The sequence below is a fragment of the Amborella trichopoda genome, chromosome 7, assembly GCF_054954075.1.
Source record: "Amborella trichopoda isolate Santa Cruz 75 chromosome 7, AtrichopodaSantaCruz75HAP2 v2.0, whole genome shotgun sequence".
NCBI lineage: Eukaryota > Viridiplantae > Streptophyta > Magnoliopsida > Amborellales > Amborellaceae > Amborella > Amborella trichopoda.
This window is the reverse complement of record NC_142342.1, coordinates 31,969,985-31,991,620: the sequence shown is the minus strand read 5'-3', so window position 1 is coordinate 31,991,620 and position 21,636 is coordinate 31,969,985. Positions and strand designations below refer to the sequence as shown.

The following is a 21,636-nucleotide window of genomic DNA, read 5'->3' as shown; positions in this document are numbered from 1 at the left end:
GACAGAGAAAGAAACTATATCAAATTTTAGAAAGAATTTTCTTGAAAATTTTTAGAGAGAGAAAATATATCAAATTTTGAGTTTTAGAGAGAAAGCATCGTAATTGTTTAGAGAGTGAAACTATGTCAAATTTTAAAGTGAGAAACTACCTAAACGTTTTTAGAGAGAAATAATATCTCAAAATTTTTAGATATAGAAACTATCTCAAATTTTAAGTTTCAGATAGAGAACGTATCTCAAAAATTTAGAGAGAGAAAATACCTAAATTTTAAAGAGAAAAACTATCTCCAAAATTTTAGAGAGGTAAATTATCTCAAATTTTAAGCTTTAGAGAGATAGATTATCTTAAAATTTTAGAGAGATAAACTACATCAAATTTTAGAGAAAGAAATTCCCTAATTTTTTAGAAAGAAACTATCTAATTTTAGAGAAAGAAATTCCCTAATTTTTTAGAAAGAAACTATCTCAACTTTTTTAGAGAGAGAAATGATATCAAATTTTAAGTTTTAGAGAGAGAAACTATATCAAAATTTAGAAAGATAAACAACCTGAAACTTTTTAGAGAGAGAACTATCTCAAAAATTTTAAGAGAGAAACTATATCAAATTTCAAGTTTTAAAGAGAGAAAGTAGCTTAACATTTCCGGAGAGTAAAACTACATCAAATTTTAGAGAGAGAAAATGCCTAAAAAATTTTAGAAAGAAAAACTATCTCAAAATTTCAAGAGAAATTATCTTAAATTTTAAGTTACAAAGGGAAAGCATCTTAAAATTTTAGTGAGAGAAGCTATATCAAATTTTAAAGAGAGCAACTACCTAAAATGTTTTTGAGATAGAAACTATCTCAAAAATTTTGAAGAGAGAAATTGCCTTAAAAATTTTGGAGAGAAAATTTATATCAAATTTTAATTTTTAAGAGAGAGAAAATATCTCAAAGTTTCAAATTTATTTCTCTATGTGCAATAACAAACCCGGTTGTACAAAGCTTTAATGAAGCGAAGCCCTGATCAACTATTAGCTAGCAAAACCTATCTGCCCTCTCTCTCTGTACAGGCTTTCAGTGAATGCCATTTCCTATCCACAGACGGGACCATTTTCTCTCTCTCTCAAGAAGGGCTAAATGCCATTCCTGTCTAAGATCGCTGAATGACATTTGTTGTCCACATAGTGGACCATTTCCTCTCTCTCAAGAATCTCTTCTCTCTCAAGATCGCTTCTCACTCTAACTGCCATCGTCTTTATCGCAACTCACAAAGCTCAAAAATCAGGCAAATATGTGAACTCCAATCTCTCCATAAGACTTTTACACATTAAAAAAAGGTCGGAAAAATAGCCCTCAATGAAACCTTGAGCAAAATAAATCACAATTCAAAAAAACTATACAAAGAATCCACTAATTTTCCCTGATTGAATCCAATTATTGGTAAAGCAATGGTGTAAAGGGAAAAATCACTCTTTAGAGAGAAAAACAAACAGATTCTCTAGAGAGAGAAATAAGTGTCATTGAGATATGGCTTTCGGGCCCCTAGTATGGTATTGCAGGCCCATTACAAATGGGGTGTAGGCAAAGGCCGTGGACAATGCTTGTGGGGCGTACACACTCCATGTGGGATGGAGACTCCATTTATCTACATCTCTCATATCAAAGACGTGAGGGAATGGCAAATTGGGAACCACGACTCTTGGAGAGAGATTTGGAAGAAAGTTTTATATATTTTGGAGAGAGATTTGGAGGAAAGTTTTATATATTTTGGTCAACTTTTTGTTGTGCAAGATAAGGCTTTACACCAAACGTGATATAACCTAACAAAACCCATTATGTAATTATCAATTATAAAGCATTTTATTTCCATTTTAATAAAATTTCAATTTGCTTTCACTTTCAGGATTTGATTTCGGTGAACATGTCCTCTTCTTGTTTTAACAATGTATTCCAAGGTGAAAATATAGCTCATGCTCTAATTGTGTGGAGTGCATATTTTTATTTTGGAAAAATATACAATGAGACCATTTAGCTTGGGTACACAGAGGTCATAACTAATATTGACCATTGGATGTAAAGTTAGGCAGCTGCATTTATTCTTTTGATCAAACTCAAAGTTCAAAAAAAAATTTATTGAACTTTACAATAAACCCAAACTATCGGATTCCGATTGATAGTAATTATGACTTCCTTATTCCAAAAGTAAATGGCCTCATTGTATATAACCCTTTTTTATTTAATTTTTAAAACCTTATTTATGTAATTAAATGGCAAGTTCACATTTGATATATATATACAATACGGTGTACTAAAAGTCAGATAACATGCCTTACTAGTATTTCAAAAAAGAAAATCATACAATAAAACCATTTATCTTTGATACAAAGTGATCACAATTAATCTCGACCATTGGACGTAAAATTAAATTGCTCCATTTATGCCATTGAAACTCAAAGATCAAACAAAAAATCTCAAACTTTGTAACACACCCAAACTATCATATTTCACATCGGATGGTTATTAACAATTGTAACCTCCTTGCACCAAAGGTAACAGTCTCATTATATATAATCCCTTGCTTAAAAAACCTATAGTTCCCAACCCCTCTATATAGCTTCCCTAGGGCTAGTGAACTAGGTGCCCGCCTAGGCGGCCGAATACATATTAGTTAACACTAGTAAGGATCTCAAGTTCATTCAACAATATGATTATCCACAACTAAGTATCTTTTGATGTGGGTCCTAACTCTGCCTATTGGTCCATTGTTGCAATATAGAAAACAAAACCTTCTTGTCATGCTCAAACCATCTATTTCAAGAATTGGGTGGAAGCCTGGGATAACCCAATATTTCCTCTCAGAACCATGCAATCATACCATGAAACTCTACAGATTTCATCCAAAGACTCGTCATCTCAACAAATAATGGTTAAGTCAATTGAAATAACTTGCATATTCAGACTCGCAGTTATCAGTCTCGAAAGGACAAAACTTGGCTCGAATTGAGACCAAGAAAATGGGAAAATTAATACATATGATGGAAATTAATACAGAAAGGGAAGAATAATTGGCAAGAACAAAACTTCAGATGCTGGTTACTGCTACAAGATGGAAGGTGCCATTAGTCTTCCTCCATGGGAACTTCTGGAAAGCTCCATCTGTCTTCCTCAATTGGCTTATTGATCACAGAAACCAGCAAAGGGGGTACGGAAAGTCAAGGAAACAAACTATTGAACCATTGAATCATAATCAACATATAAATAACACTACAAGTGTGTTCTTTGATGTTTCACTTGCCGGAATGGGCAGGTTACCATCTCTTGAAGCTGCACCAAGCACCAAAATTCCTCAAAAGCCACTGAATGAGCATCAAAAATTGTATACAAGAGCTTTCTGAAAACCAAATATTAAAGATTATCATTTTTCTTTCTTTCCTTTTTTTTTTAATTAAGCAGTTTGATCAAAGATTACCGATTCATAGAAACCAATCACATTTACAAGAACCAACAATCTGCAATTGCTCCTACATTTTCATCTTACCAAAAACTTGAAATAAAATTTAAGACCCTAGCTGGACAGATCCTGAAGGCCATGGCACAAATGAGCTTTTTTTTTATTGGTTGGAATCTATAGGGGATCCATCTGGTTTACTTTTACGCTAGTTTCCATAATTTCATCCCTAAGGCGGATGAGTCAGGGGAGTGTGTCAATGTACCACTATTGTTTCTCCACCTTAAGAAGGTTTATACAGGAATGGCAAACCCCAAAACACACCATGTCTGTCCATGCGAGTACTAAACCAATAAACATCAAAAGCTTGGAAATTGAGTAAAATGACCAGGAAAAGGAACATAATCAGGCAGACTGAGATTGCCGAAGTTTCTAATGAGGATGTGTCGTCAGAGATAATTGTGGTGGATTACTAGTGTCAGCACGGCTCATACCCCATTCATGAACAGCTCATCTAAGTGCCTTGTAGAAGCTCTGGTTCTTTATTTGGATTCCCATTAAAATCTTCAAAAGCTTTGCAAATGCATCTTGCAAAATGCAAAGGCTTTGTGCTAACAAGAGGACTAGAGCCTAATTTATTGAATGTTACTACTGTGACCTCTCTCCAATGTTCCAAAAAAGGGCCCGCCTAGCACCTAGGCGATCCAGGGGGGCCTGTGTGCATCACCCAGGCCTAGGCATCCCTCCTGGGCGCCTACCTAGGTGGGGCCCCAGCAACGCCCTGGGACGGGTGCTCAAGGACTGTGCCCGCCTAGGGGCAAAAATGACCCTCGTGGAGGCGCATTTTTTTACTTCCCCCCCTTTGGGGTGGGACTATAGACTATGTGCCATGTCATTGCGTGTACGAGTTAATAAGAAGTATGGCTCTATGATGATTGGGAGGGGCTTTGGACTATGGAATATGGATTATAAGCTCTGTTTTGTGAATTGTAAATTGTGAGTTTGTGATTATATGATTATTATATTTTCCTTGTGATTGTGTTAGTACTTGGTACTTGTTATCTAGTCTACCAGTAGTTTAGTACTGAATTTGAATGCTTTTTTGCAACTGTTGATCTTCTATTAAGGGTAAGAATAAAAGAGGTGCAAAAACTGCCCGAGCAGGGCTCAAACTCATCCATCTCCAAAGATACACCAGACAGATTACAAGCACAAAATGAAAGTTCAAAAGATACACCAAACAGTCACACAGAGACGGGAGAAGCAGGCATAAAGAGACACAGCTTAGGACAACTCCATAGAAGCTCGTTATTAAGCTAGTGCGTCGGCCACCTAATTGACCTCCCTCCAGGTATGCATCCACAAGACCTGCATATGCCTGCAAATATAGAAAATCTCATCAAAGATAGTTGTGAGACCCAGTTGTTGATATTTCTAGAGTCACCCTCAACAACCAGGACAGTGCTCCATGAGGGGTTGAAAAGTTTGAGGCCTTCCAAGAGAGCACAGGCTTCTACCTCAGCGGAATCCGCTATGCCAATAGAAGAGGCGAAAGAGAGGAAATTCCAACATGGTTTCTAAAGATGCCCCCTATTCCTGCCAGTCCTGGGTTGCCCGTAATACCGAATTTGAATGCTGGATTATATTTTCCTATTTTTCTTAATGTGTTATTAACTAATTGTCCAAATCTCAAATACTTTGGTTTGTCTTTGGAGTTTGGATTGATTGAACATAAAAAAATGTATGCAATATGCATTTTTAACACACAATTTGAACCTAAATCAGTTCTTTCGACACCTGCCACCCCTGTTCTTCCACCTGGGCCGCCCAGAAATCTGTGCGGCTGCCCAAGCAGTCAGGACCACCCCCTCCCAAGGCAGCTTAAGCACTGCCCGGAATTTTTCGGACATTGCCTCTCTCTCCTACAGATGCACTATCCACCACTCTCCATTTTGTTGCTCCTACTTTTGAAGTAAGTTTCAAGCAAAAAGTGAATCCAGTAGCGAATGCCGACTTAGGGGATCCGCTAGAATCCTGCATTTGGGAAATGGCATAAGCTCAAGGTTCCTTAACTTCTTTCTATCAAGAGCTTTTCTTGACCACAAGAAACTAGCCAAAACTAAATAAACACTAGAGGCACATGGATTTGAGAAGACGCTGCCCAATAGGTAAAAGGCACCTCCTCCTCGGTGAAGTCTGTGAAAATGGGGAATTGTGGAGGACAGTTTGTGAATTGACATTGCTTTGAGTTAGTTACTGGTTTCAAACTCAACTTCAAGAAGACTAAGATGATGGGAATAGCTATGGATTTTCCTACTTTGAAAGCATTCGCGGATAGTTGGGAATGTGAGGCGACTAATCTCCCATCCAATTACCTTGGTTTACCTCTATGTTAGGGCAAACCTAAAAAGAGACAATGGTCGCACATTTTTGACAAGGTAGACCGTAAATTGGCAGGATGGAAGGGCCGGTTCTTATCCCGCGCAGGCAAGGCTTACTCTTCTAAAGACTACACTAGCAAACATCCCAGTTTACCAAATGTCCCTATACTGGATGCCTACGGCAGTCAGTACTCAGATCTAGCAGCTTATCCGCAGATTCTTTTGGGAGGGCGAGGCTGGAAACCATAAGTTTCACTTTATTCAATGGGAAAAACTCTGCCTCCCAAAGAGATTAGGAAGCCTAGAAATTAGAAACCTTAAAATGCAGAATGTCGCACTCCTCGGAAAGTGGTGATGGCGCCTTCCTTACTCTTAGGGGCCACTTGTGCATAAACATTTTGAGGCTTAAATACCAGATACCCCAATCCCTGTGGCTACCTGTTAGCAGAACCTATCATAGATCCTCTGGAATTTGGTGCTCTATTTGTTCCACTTTTTAGTTTTTCAAAAGGTGTATCCGGTTCCATCCTAAAGAGGGCAGTAGCGCCTGGCTTGGTCAAGACCCTCTCTCAAGATGAGGTTCCTGGAAATCTTTTCGCTCGCCTGTTCTCAAGGAGCGATTAGTGGCAGAGGAAATGATAGTGGCTGGATCCTCTAGAGCCTGGAACGCAGTGTTCAGGCGTGCGCTTGTCGACTCGGAGATCCCCACTTTCTCAGACCTGGCGGGCATCCTTCGCTCAAGCTTCTTGCCTCTCAAGGGCAGGACAGAATCATCTGGACCCCTACTCCATCAGGGATACATTCGATTTCCTCGTTCTTCCTCAACCTCACTCAACCACCTACCTTTCCACATAACCCCCCCTCTTTGGCGGCACAAGCTTGGTCATCCTTTGCCCCTCCTAGGATTCAGGTCTTCTTGTTGATTGAATTTTCCCAAAAGGCTCTCACGGTTGATCACCTTCAAAGGCAAGGAATTCCCCTACTCAATCACTATGTTCTTTCCCTTAATGCTGAGGAGACAAACCCCCACCTGTTCCTGTTCTGTCCCTATGCATACAAGTTTTGGAGGAAGTTACTCGGGCATTTTCAAGTCCAGTGGGTTGTCCCCGAAACGGTCCCCCTGACCCCTTGTGCTATTCAACCTTTCCCTTGGGCTAAGGCTGGAATTCAGCTATGGAAATCCATTGTAGCTAGTAGATCTGGTCACTGTGGATGAAGCGCAATAACATGATTTTTTGAGGGGAAGACTCCTCCGTCCACAACATCTTCGTTAAGTTTAAAGCTAAGCTTGTGTTTTGGGCTACTAACCACAAAAGCTTTAAAGGGGTCCCTCCCTCAACCTTTCACCAGGACTGGGCAACTACTTTGCAGTACCACAAGAGGTGCCTACCTCGTGCGGTAAATTGGAGACCACCTGACCAGGGTCAACATAAGCTCAATTTCGACGGGTGTTAGGCCTGCAGGGTTGGGGCAAGGCAATCCTCAGGGACCACACGGGAACTACTATTACCGCTCCATCCAAATTTATTGGGCATACTGACTCTATGGAGGCAAAGGCCACTGCACTTCTTGAGGGACTCAAACTCATCCATCTCCATAGTATCGAGTCAATGATCATAGAGGGAGACTCCATGAATGTGATTGCTTGGGCCAGCAATTCCTCCCCCCCTCCTTGGATTATAGGTCACATTTTGAATGAGATTCACCACCTTTGCAGGGGTAGGCGCGTCTTGTGAAAGTATATATGGAGGGAGTCAAACCAGGCAACGAACACCTTAGCCAAGGAAGCAGCTGTCTATGATGGATCTTAGGATCGTGTTTTGGATTTTTGGATCAGTTTCTTTTTCTTGGTTGCTCCATCTTTATCATTGTAATCTTTAAAACGAAGGCTTTTGGATTCTGTCCTACCCCCCCCCCCCCATTTCAGAAGGGTTTCATGTACTCTGAGCTATCCATGTGCGGATACCACTCCCCCCCCCCCCCCCCCCCCCTCTCTCGTCTTTATCTCTTTGTACTCTTTTATTTATATATATATATATATATATATATAACAGTTAACATTCTCAAAAAAACAAAAACGTTGCTATTGGTGTGGCTCTTCCCTCCATATGCAAGTTGGTATGCCACTAGATTATAGAGAGACGAATTATTCGGGGGCGTGACTTTCTAGAAAGAGTCCCGAGGCTAAGACATGAGAAATATATCAATGTACTGGATGAAATCCAAACAGGTGGTCAGTAGAATCATTTGAGTCCCATCTTTTAAGAGAGCTTTGGTCGATAGAGATATTTTTAACTAGGTAGTTTTTTTTTTTTTTTTAACTAGATAGTTTTGGGTCAATAAATTTATTTTTAACTAGCTTTTCTTGAGCACAAGAAACTAGCCAAAACTAAATAAACACTAGACGTGTATGGGTTTGAGAAGACACTGCCCTATGGATAGAAGCGCATGGGTTTGAGAAGACCCTGCCATAGTGACATATGCAAGGATGAGGAATTTTGGAGGGCAGCTTGTGAATTGCTATTGGTGTGGCTCTTCCCTCCATTATGGAGAGATGAGTTGTTGGGAGGAGCGATTTTCTACAAACAGTCCCAAGTTGTAGGCCAGGGTATGAGAAATACATCAATGTAGTGGATAGAATCCAAACAGGTGACCAGTAGAATCATTTGAATCGTATCTTGTAAGAGAGCTTTGGTTGATAAAAATAGTTTTAACTAGGTAGTTTTGCTTGTGGTTCTCAGGAGGTGTATCAACCCAAGAACATTAGAGACTTCTCATTCATGGTGAAGGATCCAAATATGATCTTTAAACATTCAATCCTTTTGCTTACCTTCAGGTGGGTAGGAAAGGTTGAATTCCCAGCTTCTATCAACTAAATTACTTGCAATATCGTGTGAACTGTCAAATGGGCCCTTCTGGTCAACATTGACTATGTCCTTGTCTCTTCATTGGTGCTGGGAAGAAGAGGGACCTTACATTGATAACTCAATGCCATCTACACATTCCCCAGAGAGTAATGAGCAAAAGCAACTTCATGGGTGCTAGGAACAAGAGTTATGAAGGACAATTACTTGAGGCAATAGGACCAGAAGCATTCTGTAGCCACTGATTTAGTTACAATGTCCCCTGAGGTGTTTTCAGTGTAGAAGCTCAAGAAGACATACTAGGTTATAATTGAACACTAATCAATGAAGTAGAAACTTCAGAGATTATCCCATTACCTCAGGCTCGGCCAAGATCAAATTTTGATTAGTGCTCAACAAGATTCCAGTCAAAAGACGATTTAAAATATGCTGTTCAAGAAACATAGATGGGGTCTTAAAATAACATAATAGAGTGAAGCATAGGAGGGTCAACGTATTGGTGGACATCTAGACCATGTGAGAATGGTAAGATTGGGTCTGTTGCAAAACTTGCCATAGGGATGTGACTCAGAAGATAGGGTCAATAACTTAAAATCCCCAAGGGTTTCACATCTTAGCTTTTGAAACAGATCCGATAGAATGTTGATAACTGTCACAAGCAAAATATGAAGCAGATTCCAATATTTTGGATCACAATATTAGCACGCCAAAACCTCGAGTTAACCTCGAGTTAAGGTCTGAACTGTTGCACCAAATACAGATATAACAGGTAATAACATATAACAATTATACTATCAGAACAAAGCCAAACACAAAGTCATTGTGTAGTCAGTATTTGGGCTTCTACATTGATAACATACTAAAAGGAATCATACTCGAGAATATGGTGAATAAACATTAACTTTGTAGTGTCTAAGATCATCAATTGCATTCTGAAAAGGCTAAAACCCTGACATGAAAATGGTTGTAAAAAACAAACAAGAACCAACCATGTTAGAATGCATTTCAGTGTTTCAGACTTTCAGTAGAAGGCTCAAAAAGAGCAAGGGGTAGACCCAAAAGGATATGATTAGAAGTAGTGAGAAAAGATATGAAAACTTATAGCCTCACTAAGGTTGTGGCCCTTGATAGAGCAGAATGGCAGACTAAGATTCGTGTAGCCGACCCCAAATAGATGGAAAAAGGCTATGATGATGATGATGATGTATATATATATATATATATATATATATATATATATATATATATATATAGATATATATATATATGGGATTGCCTATAAAGAGACCATTTACCTTTTGTACAAGGAGGTCACAATCATTCTTGCCCCTTAGATTTCAAAATGGGTGGTTGTAAGAGTATCATTGATTAGACAAAAAGTTCCAAAAAAAATATTCTCGGACTTCGTGACTCACCCCAAGCCACCCAATTTGATATCTAATGAGTGGGAATAATTGTGACCATGCACAAAAGGTAAATGGTCTCTTTATGGACAATCCCTATATATATATATACACACACACACAAAGACACACACCTAAAGTTATTGAGCCCTAGAATCGAAAAAATGTAGCGATTTCTTCACAAATATGCAATGCTATTTCTAACAACAGCAACAAACAATTGGTCAGCATATAAGGATATTTATTGACATAAAGTCGAACTCTTTTTCACCACGATTTCGACTACTTCTGAGCTCCCTCTTGATTTCAGGCGTAACCTACACAACAAAGCATATGCATCAGATACACATTATTTCAAGAATTCACTGTGAGAAGTATTTACACGGCACTTATTGAAACTATTATTTAGGGACACTTCTTTCACGCAAACTGAGAAAAGATGGCTTCGCCTCCCAATTCCACCATCTAATACAAGCCATAGACAGTAAGAAAAGTCAGGAAACAGGTAAAGGCTTCTATGAATCACCTTATAATGTTTCTGATGTTGAATTAGACGATCAATATTATCTTTGTCTTCCTTCGTAAGTTCATTTTTGTACCTGTATAGACATGCATTACATTTTATAAGGATATGAACACAGAGAAAAGTAATGAAAATAGCAACTTATTGTTCTATGCTGGATCTATTAGTGTTTTCCTAAATATCCGTCCACTAATTTGTTGAAGAGGAGATGAAGAAACCCCAATCATACACAGGCTATGAAAACATCCGTTATTGATCCATGTAAAGCATGATAAAACTTCATCCATTGTCTAGGAGTTGCAATTGATCCATTAAAGGGGGGGGGGGGGGGGGGGGGAAGAAAAATTCAGAGGCATAGCAAGGAAATCAATGAGGTAGGCAATTGTTGTGCTTTCAATAGGAAAGATCGAAGCAAACTTCAAGGCAGACAAAAGTAACAAGATTTTGAATGATGATAAACCATGCATTCTGTTACAAGAAGTACAAAACAATAACATTTAGAACATAAATAAATCAAGTAAGCCGAAAGAAGCATACAAATCAGTAAACTCATGGCATAAGAAGACATCAGCTTTTCTTCAAATTTTAAAAGCCTTTTTCGACTTTGAAGTTTCCAGTATAATTTGCTAAGGCTCGCTGCAAACGCAGTTATGGATTGTGCAATACAGTAATATTTGGCAAAGGTTCACTGCAACATTAGCAACTAACATGTGATGCATAAAAAAGAACTGCATAACAAAAGACAATATCTAAGAGATAAATTTTGGCAGGATCTTTTTCTCTTACAAAACGCAAATATCTTTCCCTTCAGCGAAATACCTATGGGCTTAAAATCCCCTGGCCTTCCCTCCAGTGCAAATTATTTATGGTATTATTTCTTGCAATGAGTCATTGCTCATTCTTTCACAAGGGGACACTTTCATTTCGAGGGTACACATGTCTAAGTCCATAGGGATATGTGTAGTATATGTCATAAACACAATGAAATGAGTGTATAAAATGTTGTAAACATAGACGTCCAGAAGTTGGTGATTAATAAATAACATAAGATAAAAGGTTACAAACCTACTGGCACTTTCTTGAATAACAGGTTGTCAAACTAATAATCTCCATAAAGAAAGACCAATTACAACAATGGCAGCTTCTAGTAAAAATTTGCAAGAACCATACCTTTGAACAAAGGAAAGAAGAGACAGGTGCCATATGACAGGCATTACCCTGGTATCCTCCATGAACCTCATAAAATGTGCAGTAACAGCATCAATTACTCGGTAGGGCAACGCATATTTCTTGTCAAGAAATAGTTTGATGAAGTAGCTGGGATACCAAAATGTAAGATTACGAATGTACCCATAATTATTAGGTGACAGTAAATCAGTATCATCAAAGCAAACAAACAGCAGTTTCAACAGCAAAAGAAGAAAACATAAATATGAAAAAGAATAAATGAACTTCTTCTACAATATAAAAATAAAAAATAAAAGATCTTCCAAGACCTCCAAATGAATAAAGGCATACATAATTAATGGATCTTACTCAAGACCAACCTGTTGGCATAAATGTGGGTGAAGGTCATAGATATACCTGTAAGATTAGGATATCGGAAGTGAAAGAAGCTTTAAAGATGATGAAGATAGGAAATTCTTTAGGACCCAATAGTATCTCGATAGAGCATGGGGGAGATCGGCATTGACTAGCTAACTATGTTGTTCAACAAGGTAGTAAGAACAAAGAAAAATGCCAAATGGAGGAAAAGTATTGTAGTACCTATTTACAAGAACAAAGGAGACATAGAATTATGCGAACTATCAAATGATCAAACTTATGAGCCACACTATGAAGCTATGGGATAGAGTCATTGAGTAACAACTAAGGCATGAAACAATTGTATCAAAAAACCAATTCAGTTTTATGACAAAGAGCTCAACAACTGAAACTATTTTCCTACTTAGGCAACTGATTGAGAAGTTTAGGGCAAATAGAAAAGACCTCCACATGGTCTTTATTGATCTAGAGAAAGCTTATGCCAGAGTACCTTAAAATTTAATTTGGTGGTTGTTAGAAAAGAAAGGAGTCTCCAGATACTACATATCAATTTGGTAAGAGATATGTATGAAGGAGCGCTAACTAGTGTGTGAACAACTAGTGGAGAGACAAATGAGTTTTCAGTGACAATAGGTCTACATCAGGGATCAACGTTGAGCCCATACCTCTTTGTCTTAGTATTGGACGACTTACCTAGGCACCTACAAGATGAGGTACCATGGTACATGTTATTTGCATATTACATAGTTTGAAATAGTGCCAAAACAAAGAACTTTGGAAGGACGCTCTAAAATCTAAAGGTTTTAAAATTAGTCAGACCAAACCATAATTAATGGAATGCAATTTTAGTAATAATAGGAGTAGAGACAAGGAAATAGTTAAGATTGACGCCCAAGAAATACCAAAAAGAGCGCACTTTCGATATCATACGTTAATAATCCAAGAAAATGGAAAACAAAGAAGAAGATATCGAACATAGAATTAGAGCTGAGTGGGCGAAAGTGGAAATGTGCAACCAAAGTTTTATGTAATCGCCGCAAACCAATGAAGTTGAAGGCGAAGTTTTATAGGACAATTGTGAGACCAGCTTTGCTTTATGGAGCAGACTGTTGGGCGGACAAAAAACAACATATCCATAGAATGAGTGTAGCTGAGATGAGGATGTTGAGATGGATAAGTGGCAAGACAAGAAAGGATAAAAATCAAAATGAATACATTCGGGATAATTTAAGTATGGCACCAATAGGCGATAAGATGAGAGAAAATAGACTTAAATCGCTTGGTCATGTGTTGCCCAAACCTAGGAGGTGCGAGTTAGTTTGAGTGGAGGGCTCAAAAAGGACAAGGAGTAGGCCCAAAAAGACAGTTGAAAGTATTGAAATATATGGGGACATATGGCCTCACTTAGGGTATGGCCCTAAATAACGCAGAATGGCAGACCAAGATTTATGTAGCCGACCCCAATTAGTTGGGAAATGCTCTAGAGATGATGATGGTGATGACGACTCAAGTATACACCATGGTAGCAGTTTCGATTTTCTTGAGCTCTTCTAGTCTATGTATGAAGAACAAATACTTGTATATATTTATTGCGCTGGTATCATATCATGTTGATACCAATACTGATAACCGATACTACTAGGACTAGGTATAAGATGACATAATCAAATCAAATAAACCTCCCCATAATTAAGCTACCTTGATGTGGGCTAGGCATCTTTAAGATTTCAATTAGACATGGGTCACCCCCAACTGCACGAATGTTGGTTTTTAACTCTCTACTTGCTACCCGACCTATTGATGGGACTACCTGTATTTGGCGAGAAAGCAACTCCAAAATATTCCTGGCAACTAAAGAGGTTAGAAAATGCCACTGCTAAATATGCAAGAGATCTCACTATCTCTTGGGCTAGAAAACATCAAACCTCAATAAGCCACGTATCTCATATCCAATTGGCCAACATTATCACTCTCAAACCCTTGAGAAGTTGTAGATCTACCACTTGGATTCCCCTAAGCACAGTTGTCATCAAACTTATGGTCAAAGGCTTCTCCCTTGGCAACCTAGGCCACTGTGTATATGGAGCTACCTTTATAAAATTCACACGAATGCACTTTATTTAGTTTCCTAGGGATATATCAGTCTAGGGGATTCTTCTTGGGCCGAAGCAAATGCCATTCTTGAGGGAATTAAGAGATTTGACCCTTCTTAAGGATAACATCTACTGGTTGAAGGAGACTCCGAAGAAGTTATATTTTGGGCTTTGAGGAAGTCCCTCTTACCCTTGGAGATTATCTCACGTATTTGATCACATTTTTCATTTCTGCATGCCTCTTAAGAGTCAACTTCCACATACTTAGCAAGAGGCCAATGCGATTGCTGATGCTTCAGCAAAAGGGGGCAAATCTTGGGTTGCATGAATTCGCCACATAATTTTTTGTTTTTTGCTTTGCTTCTATCTCTTTCAGCTCTACCCTTTCTTCTTCATCTACTATCCACTCCTCCCTCCTATGTCCTCCTTCATCAACTATTCACCCCCCCCCTCCTATGTCCTCCTTCATCAACTATTCACCCCCCCCCTCCTTCATCTACTATTCATGCCTCCCACTCTACTCTCTCTATGGTCACCTGTTCGTCTATCCTTTCTCCGTTTTCCCATTTATAAGAACCTACTATTCCTTCTCTCCCATTTCTACTTTTCCCCACTCTCGTCTCCTATGCCTATGCTTTCATCTCTCCCTACTCTCCTCTCTCTAGACTTTTGTTTCATCCATCTTATCTCCTTTTCTTCTACCTTACTTTCTCTCAAGTCTCAACATTTTCACAGTTATATGCTAATATATGTATAGGCCTCATGTTTTTGTCCAAAAATGGCCTTTTTGTCTTTATGGTTTTGTTTTTGCTTTTGTGTACATTTTGTAGAGTTATGAAGAGCACCCAACGTATTGGCTGCATCATCCCACCCCTGGTAGGATATTTTTGTGAACATATCTACAGAGAAATATATGTTGCCACCACTTTCCCAAAAACAAAACACAAAAAAAAAAATTCTACATGTATCTGTATTCTGAAATCATATCCAATGGACATTTGGAAAATATAAATTATAAGAAACAAGATATTTGGACAATATGGTTATTGAATTCTGGATACAAGTAAGGGCAATTACTACTTTCCACAAATGGAGAGCTTAACACATTGCAAACAATGACAAAAAGAATCAGTGGCCTTTTCCATAACAAATAACACTAAGCCTCATTTTGGCGAGAAAATAAAACTTTGAAGTTGATAAAAACGAGAAGTAAAATAACTTGTAATAGAAGGATCACCACAAATGTTGTTACCAAGTTAAGGATGACAAGAACTTCGGATCACATTGGTTTGGGTGCCTGTCTAGTGCAATTTGAAATTCTCAATATCTATTTCATCTCCGAAGAACATATTTGATTCTTTTGTATCTCTATCGCATCTTATTGGCACTTAATAACCCTTTTAATCGTTACAGGCTTTTCTATTCTTCCTATAGATAACAAATGATAACAAAGGAAACACCAAGTCACATCAAGGATGAAACCAATGAATATCTAATCAAGAAACAAAGTTTGTGAGGGAATCAAAGAGTTCCAGCAGCTAGGGGAGTCCTTCCCAGCTCCCTTTTAAGAAAGTTACTTGACCTCTTTATTGGATTTACTAATAAATAAAAGGGATAGGACCAATCTCCTAATGCAATAATCTACAGTATCTGAGTTATTACAAGGCCAAACAGCCTCTCTTCTCGCCCATTTGATCATGAGGGGATCACATATCACAATCAGGAGGGTGGAGCAAACGAGGGCTCTTAGTTCATTGAGTCACATTTGGCAATTCTCTTAAGAATATGAATCAATGGGAATGATTGCTCTTACACTCCGTGAAGGCATAAATCAATGCGTAGAGCAAAAAATCAAGGTAGTCTTGGGAAGGTCGTGAAATTCTCCTTGCTTCAGCCTCGTGGCTTTCAGCAGAATCTTGGGCAGGCTTTCAGCGGAATCTTGGGCAAAACATGGCCATCTTACAGAACCGATCTAAATTGAGTATTCCTTTTCTGCTCATCCACTTTTTCTCAAAAAACCTAACTAGCAAAAAGGAAATTGGTAGGGTTTTACAAGGGGCAGAATCCCTTAGTTTGCCTGAACTAGGAATTGGTTTCCAAAAAAAGCAACCAATGATGTACAAACCACCAAAACTCAAAAACTCTGGAGAATGCATTGTAGCTCTGGGATTGATCCCGCTTTGAGAGCTTGTTCTGGTGTTCCAGGATAGGGTTCTTGATGCCATTGCAATTTTAAAATGTAGGCTTCTTGATCCCACTTTTTAGTGATCACTATTAGCCTCTCTCTCTCTCTCTCTCTCTCTCTCTCTCTCTCTCTCTCTCTCTCTCTCTTCTCTCTCTCTCTCTCTCTCTCTCTCTCTCTCTCACACACACACACACACATGCTTTCAGAGGTTGTAAAGCGTGAAATTGTACAAAACTAATAAAAGATCAGCTCCCTTGTATTGTTTTCAGTTATCCCAGATTCTTCTTTTATGGAAGTGTTGTGAAACCCACACAGCACTTTCTAAACCCTACATTACTTTTAACCAGTGTTTTAAAAACGGCGAGTCGAACTGGACTCGCCTGGTTCCACTCGAGAACCAGCACAGTCCGTGCCGGTTCCAGCACAAAATCGGGAATCGCCCGGTTCTAGAGAAGAACCGCCGATTCCCATCCGGTTCAGCTCGGTTCACACACGTAACTCATGACACGCACGTGCGAGCGTGCCCCACGCACACTCACATGTGCACACGTGTGTCCAAGCGCACGTGCGAGCGTACCCCACGCACACTCACACGAGCACACGTGTGTCCAAGCGCACGTGCGAGCGTGCCCCACGCACACTCACATGTGCACGCGCGAGCGTGCCCTACGCACACTCACACGTGCGTCCAAGCGCACATGCGAGCATGCCTCACGCACACTCACACGTGCACACGTGCGTCCAAGCACACGTGCGAGCATGCCCCACACACACTTACGCGTGTCCGAACGCACGTGCGAGCGTGCCCTACACATACTCACACGTGCATCCAAACGCACGTGTGAGGTTGCTCTAATATTTTTGTACACATGTTATAGTTCATATTACATAGGTATTTATATACCAAAGTTGAATACCTATCTTTCGATGTGGGATAATTCTCAAACATCATTAAATGAAAACGAAATGTAAATATAATCTATTAATCAACAACATGTAGTTAGATGGCTTGGTGGTTATGACTTCTGTTTTTTTACTTGATGTCCCAAGGTCGAATCCCCTTGGGCATGTGTTGCATTTTTGTTGTGTATATAGTGGTTAGTATAAATATAAATATTTTTGTTGTGTATATAGTGGTTGGTATAAATATAAATATTTTTGTAAATAATATAAAAGGCATAAGAAAATGAAAAATAAAAAAATTAATTTTTTATATAACAGTTAATTTTTGTTGTATATATATAGTGGTATAATTATTTTTGTAAATAATATGAAAGGTATAAAAAAAATAAAAATAAAAATTTTATTCTATTTGAAATCTCCATCTTTCTACTAACAATCTCTTTTACTAAATTTATTATAGAAACCTAAAAAAATAAATTTTTGAAAAATTGAAGTGTTATTTCCAAAATTTGTACGCATTTTATTAATTTTTACATTGATAACCAAATTTTTTATTTTATTTATGAATTTTTACATTATAAATCATGTAATGTACTATTTTTCTTACAGTTGTCAATAATACATTTTAAATTAGATAATATTATAAAATATTTTTAATTTGTTATTATTTGTCTAATAAAATAATTATAAAATGTAAACTAATAATTATAATTTCAGTATATAATATTATAATTTGTGAGGTTGTAATAATTTTGGATTATAGTTAGGCTGTAATAGTTTGGGTTTTTTTAGCGGATTAGGGTTTTTCGCCAAAACGAGATTTTAATGGCCATTCTTTCATTGATTAGTCTACTCTTTATAATAGTTCATATATAATTATATATTTTATCCATGATAATTTTATGATTTTTCTTTTATGTGATGCAAATTTAATAGTTAAAATAAGTTTATACAGGGAAAGAGCATCTCAATATTCACAAATTGATAAAAAAAATGAAAGTTAATAATGTATTACCCTCATTTTTTATTGGATTCTTAAAAAACAACATTTATAATGAATTTTAATAATTTTTTCGGATTTTTTTGAAGCTTTAATCCGATCGATTCAGCCGATTCCCGATTTGGATCGCCGATCCGGATTGGTTTTTGAGGTGCCCGATTCGGGTCACCAATCCGCTTTTTAAACCATTGCTTTTAACACTGTCCTTCCGTAAGCATCAGGAGGTGATGAAATAATTAATGGATGTCAATGGTATGTATGGACAAGTTCAGGACATAATTAATGCAACCATGTTCTAAAATTTGCAATGGCATGGCGCCTTGGCAGCTCCATGAGTTGGGCCAAGGCCTGAGGCGCATCCTCTAAGGTGGGGCTGTCCTTGCATTAGGTGTCTGCCTTTTGGGCCTAGGCGCCACCTAGTCCGACGTCTAGCACCTTGGCACACTTTATCATGAAGGGGAGTGCTTTTTTTACCCCTCCAATGGGGAACAAGTGTTTTGGGGGGGTATTCTACACGGCAAAACCCCTTGTGCTAGACTTTGAGGAAGAAAAACTAAATTAAAAAAAAAGGATTTTTTATAATATTTTGGAGAATTAGAATTTTTTGGGAATTTCGAGTTTGAAGGAATCATACTATTTAAAGCCAATCGTTTGTGAGACTCGAAGCAGTGGCAATAGAGGTGTTTCAGCAACCAAAGCACACTGCTTGGAGCCAACTTTGATTGAGTTCCAAAAGGTTAGTATGTTTAGATTTTGGGTTTAGGGTTTCATGATATTTTTCAGGAATGAGTTTGGAATTGTTTGTTTTCAATTAGGTTTCGCTTCTGTGTTTATTTTAATTATTTATTACATAAGTTCAATTAAAGGAGTCTCATATCCAACCAAATCAGCCCCCCCTCCCCCCCAACAAAAAAAGCAAACCAAAAATGAAAAAACAAAAACCCACCCTTAATGGGGCCCAGGAACCATGGCAGCCAAGGCGATCTAACCTAAATTTTTAGACTTTGAATGCAAAATGTAAATAATTAATGTTGAATAGTAGTGATTTTGACACAATATAATGACATTTCATCCTAAATCCAGGTAACCTTCATCTAAATAAAAGTATCATTCACTTTTATTTATTTATTAATTATCACACTCTTAGTTTCATCAATTCTGTAACACAAAGGATGCTAACTAGTGTCTCCTTTGTTATGATTGCAAGGTGCTCTCAATTAGGTAGTAACATTCATGATCTTCAGCTGCTCCCAATCAGATCTTTTAGTTATTATGCTAAAAGTAACATTAATGAGGGTGATATAGATAAAATCTCTTTCATCACATCCATTACCTTAACCATATAATCCATTACCTGAATTGAGGAAATATATTCTATTAAATTGCATATGGTTGGCATTTGCAAGTTGTTCGGGAGCATTTAAGTCCATCAGAATGTGACAAAAATTTATGCATACCACCCTCGTTAATGCTATTGGCTAACATAAAGATTTTAAGCATGTGGCATCCTGATGGACACATAAATGCAGCCGAACAACTTGTAAATGCCAACCATTAGATAATAGATTCGGTAAATAACACAAAACAAATCAAGACATAAATGCACCCCAACAACTTGCAAATGACAACCATTACATAATAGATTCAGTAAATAACACAAAACAAATCAAGATAACCATAAACACATGTAGAAGAATTAAAGAGGGCAAAAGCAGCAAGCCTCAAAAGACAAATAATAGAGGTTGAGTTACAGGCAAAGATCATCCAACTTTATTAGGATGTGAATCTTATAATACGGCTGACCAGGAAAACATGATCAAAATTGGCAATCAATTGTCAGATTACAGGAAATATTCTTTCACATAATACTCTAGCCATACCTGTTTGTGCCACAATAATCCATTTCCGCAATCTTCATTAATGCAACACTGCATTGCAGAATTCAAAGAATGCTATAAGAAATGGAGTAGAAACCGAGAAAGCATAACTACTTTATGTAAAGCATAACATGTTACCAAAAGCAACATCTACAATTAAGCAGATTTACCTAGAATGAAGTGGAGGAATAGAGACTTTTTGAATAATACTTCCAATAACAACAGCTTCTCTGAGACTGCAAGTCCCTGACTGCAAAACAAATGAGCCGATCTAAATAAACCAGGATTACACTAGATGATAGTCACAAAACAATCTCGAGGCTTGCTCTTCATTAATTGGATTTTAAGATCGATTCATTAATATTGGATTCCCCTACAGAAACTACCAGAAATAGTGGAACTAACTTGATTCTCTACATGGATCATCAATGCTTGAGAAGCACAACAAGAGGATATATGAATATCCCCAGAAAACTCCAAGAAGCATTCAATAGTAACCACAGCAGAACTTTCTAAATGAATCCAAAAGGAACATAGGAAAAGTGATATATTACAAAACATTGTTTGAATCAAAGGGATCCTTCAAGTCTTTTAAGAACTTTGCCAATGTTCCTTTTAGAAGCTCAAGAAATTAAACAGCCTCAATCCCATCAAAATAGTGACCGACTTTGTATAGTTTTTCCATTTCACCCTGTGAATTTGATTTTATCTAATGTTCATTCTCCATGATGTAAACATCACAAAAGTTACGGCGACTATAAGACTTCTAATTCATTATCATAGTCTTTTCCCAATTAATTTGGAGTCGGCTACAACAAATCCTGGTCCTTCATTCTGTTCTATTAAGAGTCATACCTTCAATGAAGCCATAAGTCCACATATCTTTTCTCACTACTTCCAACCATGTCCTTTTGAGCCTACCCCTTGCTCTTTTTGAACCTTCCACTTGAACTAACTCGCACTTCCTAACAGGTGTTGTACTGGGTCTGCACCACACATAGACAGCCCACCTAAGTCTATCTCATCTTATCGCCTATTGGTGCCACACCTAAATTTTTAGGAATAGATTCATTTCATTTTCTATCCCTTCTTGATTTGCCACTCATCCATCTAAACATCATCATCCCCGCTACACTTATTTTACACATATATTGACCGCCCAACATTTCGCCCCATAGAGCAAAGTTGGTCTCACATCTATCTTATAGAACTTGCCCTTCAGCTTCATTGGTATGCGGGGATCACATAAAATATTGGTTGCATATCTCCACTTCGCCCACCTAGCACAAATGTTGTATGCAACATCTTCCTCAATCTCTCCATTTTCCTGGATTATCAACCCGAGACATTGAAAATACAGTCTTTTTGATATTTTTTGTCCATCAATCGTAACTACTTCCTCGTCTCTACTCCTATTATTAGTAAACTTGCA

At 37.9% G+C, this 21,636-nt stretch overlaps 1 protein-coding gene across 9 annotated transcripts in view; it reads right to left on the bottom strand.

Moving 5' to 3' along the window:
- Window positions 1–2,873: 2,873 nt before the first annotated feature.
- The window catches only part of LOC18426503 (bystin-like protein), a 31,073-nt gene continuing 12,310 nt past the window's right edge, over window positions 2,874–21,636 (bottom strand). For 2 of the 9 annotated variants that reach the window (XM_020662527.2, XM_006833149.4), the window contains exons 7-12: window positions 20,375–20,454; window positions 20,208–20,255; window positions 11,772–11,918; window positions 10,605–10,677; window positions 10,320–10,395; window positions 2,874–3,184 (exon numbers count right to left, since the gene is read on the bottom strand). In XM_020662527.2, the coding sequence (XP_020518186.1) occupies window positions 3,102–3,184; window positions 10,320–10,395; window positions 10,605–10,677; window positions 11,772–11,918; window positions 20,208–20,255; window positions 20,375–20,454 (507 nt within the window). In that variant the 3' untranslated portion in view covers window positions 2,874–3,101. Of the gene's footprint in view, window positions 3,208–10,283; window positions 10,396–10,604; window positions 10,678–11,771; window positions 11,919–20,207; window positions 20,256–20,374; window positions 20,455–21,636 lie in introns of all 9 variants that reach the window. The other 7 variants (XM_088871093.1, XM_088871092.1, XM_088871095.1 and 4 more) reach the window with 5 other exon arrangements.